Source organism: Arachis ipaensis, chromosome B5, assembly GCF_059453495.1.
Source record: "Arachis ipaensis isolate K30076 ecotype BB chromosome B5, ASM5945349v1, whole genome shotgun sequence".
Classification (NCBI taxonomy): domain Eukaryota; kingdom Viridiplantae; phylum Streptophyta; class Magnoliopsida; order Fabales; family Fabaceae; genus Arachis; species Arachis ipaensis.
Window position 1 is genome coordinate 62,822,767 of NC_142440.1, and position 5,841 is coordinate 62,828,607.

At 35.3% G+C, this 5,841-nt stretch overlaps 1 protein-coding gene across 1 annotated transcript; it reads left to right on the forward strand.

The window, feature by feature from the left end:
- The first annotated feature begins 749 nt into the window (after positions 1-749).
- On the forward strand, positions 750-4,256 carry ORC6 (origin recognition complex protein 6). Its single transcript, XM_016347327.3, has 10 exons — positions 750-1,124; positions 1,210-1,256; positions 1,348-1,452; positions 1,548-1,628; positions 1,774-1,885; positions 1,993-2,055; positions 2,175-2,262; positions 2,413-2,483; positions 3,495-3,591; positions 3,850-4,256. The coding sequence occupies exons 1-10, from the start codon at positions 903-905 to the stop codon at positions 3,927-3,929; spliced, it is 966 nt and encodes a 321-aa protein (XP_016202813.1). The 5' UTR covers positions 750-902; the 3' UTR covers positions 3,930-4,256.
- Positions 4,257-5,841: the final 1,585 nt, after the last annotated feature.

Genomic DNA, 5,841 nt, shown 5'->3' on the forward strand with positions numbered 1-5,841 from the left:
ATTTTGTTATAAAAATAATTTTTAAATCGATATTCAATTATAAAGTATCAATAATAAAAATTAAAAGAATACATAAAAACTTAAAAATATTGATAAGAAAGTTGATTTTTTCTTTTAAATGTTTTTAACTTTAATATTTATTTATTCATTATTTTATTAATAAGTAATTTGTGAAAAAAATTGCTTACATTAATAAATTTTAATATTAATTAATTGATTCCTTTGATGTAAAATTAATTTTAGTTTTGATTTTTTGTTTCAATTGATGTTTTCTATTGTTACATAGTATTATAGGAAATATAAAACCAACTATATGTATAAGAGATACTAAATTTTTCTAAAATAGTATAATAAGATAGTAATTTATTTCACGTTGATATTTTATAAAAATTAATTGTTAATTTAACAAAAAATTAAATAACTAAAATAGTACATTTAATAAAAATATAATTTTGTGATTTTAAAATTATTGAAAATACATTTTGAAAATTAAACCAACTAATCATATTCTTATTATTTTTAATACTTAAAAATAAATCTTCTTTTTACAAATTAATCACATTTTCTAAAATACAAAAAATTAAAAATAAAAATTATTTTCAAAAAATAAAAATAAAAAACAAAAACAGAAACTATTTTTACAAGCCAATTAATTCCTAAAATCTTTCTTTAAAAAAAATCCGATATATAACAGAGAAATTAAATGGTACTAAACTTTATATGGCAAGTTGGCAACAAACTAAGAAAGTATTAGCTAAAAAAAAAAAAAAGCCGCGAATGAAAGCAAAGGCAAAAATGGCGGAGGGCGCCAAAACAGATTCCCGGCAAGCAGAGGGCGCCAGAATAGATTCGAAAAAAAGACCGATTCACAGAAAAACAATAATAATAAAGAGTAGAAAAATATGGCAAAAGCAAAACCACCTTCGTGCCCATCATCAGCATCACCATTTGCCCCCTCTCCCTCACATTTCCCTTTCCGACATACACACACAACTGAAACAGCAATGGATCTTTCAGAGTTAGCAAAGAAGCTTTCACTCTCTGACTCTAAACTTGTCGTCCGCAAAGCCGCCGAGCTCCGTCGCCTCTCCGATGTTCTGTTTGATTCCTCCATCATCGGAGTCGTAAGCTCCATTCCATTTCAATGTCCATTAAAAAAAAAAAATCAAATCTGTAATTTTAATTTTAATTTTAATTATTTTTTTGCAGGGAGAAGTTGCCAAAGCTCTCATCTGCTTGGAAATTGCCGCTACCAGGTACCTTCTTTTTATTTATTTATTTATTCACTTTGATTGATTCTGATTCGTGGGTTTATGGGTTTTTATAACGTGTGAGCGCGTGTACCAGACTCGGGGTTCTGTTCGATCGATCTTGTGCGGTGAGGCTCAGCGGCTTATCAGAAAAGGCTTACATCCGATGCTACAATTCACTCCACAACGGTCTAGGGGTCAAGTTCGTTTTTTCCCATCCTAATCCCTCTTTTTCTTTTTCCCCTTTGGTTTTGTTCCTTTTTGGGTGAACACTAATTGAGTAATTTGTAATTATAGGATGAAGCTAGACGTAAGGGAATTGGCAATTCAGTTCGGATGCGTTCGGATTATCCCTTTGGTTCGGGAGGGGCTCAAGCTGTAAGTTCCTTGCTTTCCTAGCACCCGACAGGTGTTTGAGAAAATGCTTCTTAGATTAAATTGCAAATGGAAAACCAGTTTTTGTTACTTGTGGTTCAGTCTTTGTGCATGTTTGTGTTGACTAGTTGTTTCTTCTTTGCCTTAGTTACAAGGACCGGTTTACTGCTTCATTGCCAGCGTCTCGTCGTGCAAGTGCTGACTTTACTCGTCCTGTGTTTACCGCCGTTGCTTTTTATTTATGTGCAAAGAAACACATGGTAGCTTTCAAGTGATCTGTGGTGATTTAGAGCGTAGTATATCATGCTTTTTACAGATTTGGTTTAACATTTGTTATTGCTTCTTGTCCTTTTCTTTTGTTTTGCAGCTTAAAGTTGATAAGGTTAGGCTGATTGAGCTTTGTGGTACATCTGAATCTGAATTTTCTAATGTAAGTGATGTGTGATTATATGTTTTTATGATTAGCGTTATATATATAATATGTGTATTAGCTTTTGTGTACGATGCCATTAATTATGGTTTGAGTTTTGATGTTGATGGCTCATGCAGGTTTCTACTACCATGAAGGACTTGTGTCATGATGTTTTTGGGGTTGCTAAAGAGAAGAAGGATCCGAGAGAAGTGAAGTCAAATCGAGGTACATCTCATTTATCTATGGTGATCTTGTATCATTTTGAGCAGCGGATTGATTGAAGACAGTTTGTTCGGCATTTACTTTTCTTCAGTTCTCTTCAAATAGTAAATTGCATAAGTAGTTACTTTGCTGCTTATCTCCCTTTCTGTGCAGAACTGCTTGATGTTTTACCTAGCAAAAGGAAACCTGAGGATGGTGGTTATTTGTCTGATGAAGGTCCAGAGGTAATAATGAATAATCTCATTAGAGCTTAATTGAGTGCCTCCTAAACCTTAAACAACTTGAACAAACACATCAATGTATCAAATGGAATGAGAATTGAAATTCATTTGACAAATTTAAAGGCCTAAGAACATGTTTACTCAATTAAACTCAATTAGGAGAGAATTCACAAAAGCATGCATTCACAAGGATTAAGTGCAAGTTAAATTGATAAATTCTACTCTTTTCAACTCAAAAATTGCAATAAAATATGGATTTATCAATGAGTAAATAATTTCTCTTGGAGTTAATTTTGTTTCAAAGAGAGCTAGATTGCAAATTCTTCACCACTAATATGTATGGGTTGATCCTTGTAGAAATGCTTCCATTAAATCTAAGTTCAATGGGACACATCTATCATAGCTCACTGTCCATTACTTTGTATCCAATATTGCCTGGCTGTAATGTATGATTTAGTTATAGTTAGTAACTGCCTAATGCAACAGTTGAGCCATCATTAGTCATTACCAAAAGTAAATCCAAAGTCCAATTGTAGAACCATAGTATTCAACAGACTGGCTGGAGAATTAATTCAATAATAAAATCTAATAAAGAGCTAAATTGATCACTTAGATATCTCACATTTTTCCGGTGTATATGCTTTCTCAAATTGGTCTGTGACAATATCTTAATTATATGAGCATCTGCCTATTCAGTAGCGGTCCCTCTTTATGGCATAGAGTCATTGTTAACTGCTTCTAATTACAATTCAATTATAGTATTTATAATGATTTGAAGTCATCTCATAATTATGGGTCGGTTAAATGCAAAGCCACTGTGTTATGACTTTTGATCTCTCGTCCTCTATAACCTCACTCCCCAATATTTTATTAGGATGGTATACATTTTCCTTTGCATTTAGCATAAATGATTGAACATTATGCTGCAAAGTCAGCCATTCCAATTTCTTATGACTATTGAGGTCTTCACTTTTGTGCTGCTGAAGTTGAATATAAAATCTTTTGTACGTCCAGCTTTCAAGTTATAAGAGACGCAAACAAATGGAAAAGGGTGAATATGAGAAGTGGAAGTCTTCTGTGGTTGCATCCAACAAGCAAAACAAAACTGAAGGTATACATTGAAACATCTTTTTTAGTCCTTTCTTCCCCCAGGATTTCAGGATTTGAATCCTATAAAGTGAAGAGATTTGTAAAGTGATAATTGAGAGTAATCAACGTTAAAGTACTTGGTGAGAACTTGGAATGGAAGTATTGATGCAAGGGGTGTGTACCCTTTTACTTTATCACTTCATAAATTTTCTGTTTAGAGAATTGAAATCGCTTTTGAAACTCAGCTAAGACAACCCCATTGACCCTTTCCTTTCTCTAGCACCTTGCAAGCGAACCAAGCAGACTCGCCTTGACTTTCTCAAGGAATCCCCAGAGACCCAGGAGTTGGAGGCTGCGTGAGATCACTGAGATGCTATTGTCTTGTTTTATGACGATAGGTGACAAGGTTAACTATTGTTTGGGAACAGATGAACAAAGGTACCATTAACTGATTGCAACTCAAGACAGCTCTGGTTGATTTTGCCAGTGTTCATAATTTTTTAGTGTTACTCTGCAATTATTCAAGGATTAGTTGGCAAGAATTCTGTACAGACTCGACTTAATATTGTATTTTTATTGGTATTTGGTTTCGAAAAATGTCTTTTATATCTTTCCATACGCGGATGCGGGGATATCAAGTATGTATATACATCTTTCTTGGCATATTTCATTGTTTTAAACCTGCCAGTATTGTCTCTGATACTAAACGATACAATTCAAGATCACGTTAACCTTCACATAATTCAAGTTTGATACTATACTACACATATGAACGTCATAGGAAGGTATGCATAACAATTTTCTAACTAATAAGTGACAGAAGTATTTTACTGTGTCGTGGAAATTTCAAAATTGGAGAAAAAAAGACATTGATAGATTTGAGTCAATGTCTCAAAACTTGGACAAACTACAAAGTCATTGATAAGCGGATAAATGTCGGTCAAGAATTACCAAAAAGTTTTCTTCCAAATCAAGTCGCACAGTATAGTTTCAACAGACAAGATTTTTGCTAATTAGAGTTAAAATGTATGTTGCAAATAAAATTAATAACCGGAAGTAAAATTTCGGGTCGTTTTCCCTAGGAGTTGACACAAGATGCAATTTATTAGTTAGGATTTTCTGGAGATTTTCGAAGTTGAGAACAAGAAAAATAATAACTAGAAATTAGAGCAATAGATAACTAGCAAGAGTGATGGTAAAGGATCATTGACTAGATTTTATATCCTCATTGTCCTTCCCAAGTGTGATGGTAAAGGATCATTGCTCTCATTTAGTTATTCTCTAACAATTGAAGGAAAGTCAAATGAACACAACTAAACTTTAGCTCACAAGTCCTAGTCACTTCATAGAGAAGAATTAGAGTTGGTGAGTTTCAAGCTAATTAGCAATCTTCAATTACTAATCAACACTTGAATATAACAATTCAAGTGCCTTCCATTACTCAACCCCAAATCAAGCAAGGAAATTGTTACGGACTGCCGAGTCCAGCCCACTAGCCGCCAGGTCAGGGCGCCACCCCTGACCCAGGTCCAAGGCACCTCTCACAAAAGAGAGTCCGACGAGTCGGTCCCTTGAACGCCCGACCCAGGATATACCCGACTTAACCATCCGCACGGCCCAGGACACCGGTCGGGCCAGTACCTTCGGATCACGACCTGAAGCCCCGACCCGAGGTTCAGAACGACCTGTCCCTCCCACGTGGATTAAGACAGCACATGGAAGCTTCTTGGGCAGTGGGCTAGGTCATTTTTAGGGCCCGTCCTGCACAGTATAAAAGGGGAAAGGTCAGCTCTCCCCCCGAGGTACGTAATACCCTTACCTAATTCGGCTACCACATCGTACGGACACTGACTTGATCGTCAGAGTGTCCTTGCAGGTGGCCACCCCCCGTGCTCCACTCTGCCTCCAGCGTCATCAGCGCGCATCAGTCCTCACTCCACGTCAGCTCAGGGTCTCATCCTCTCCTCTACTCATCACCACCCGATCCGTCGAGTACCGAGATCCTCAGGTATCGAACAGAAATCTACTCCATGATCATGGGTGACATTTTCTCAAACACTTGGTAAGCAAAGATAAAAGACATGATAAAAACTAGGAAAATAATTCAATTCAAGTTACCACTAACAATAATCAATAATAGTAAAACAAGCAATAATAATGGATATAAAAAGAACTCAATGCATTAACAAAATTCAAAAGTAACAAGATCCAAACGTGAATTCAAGATAACCAAATTGAAAAGAGTACTAAAGGAATTAAAGAAGAAAACTAG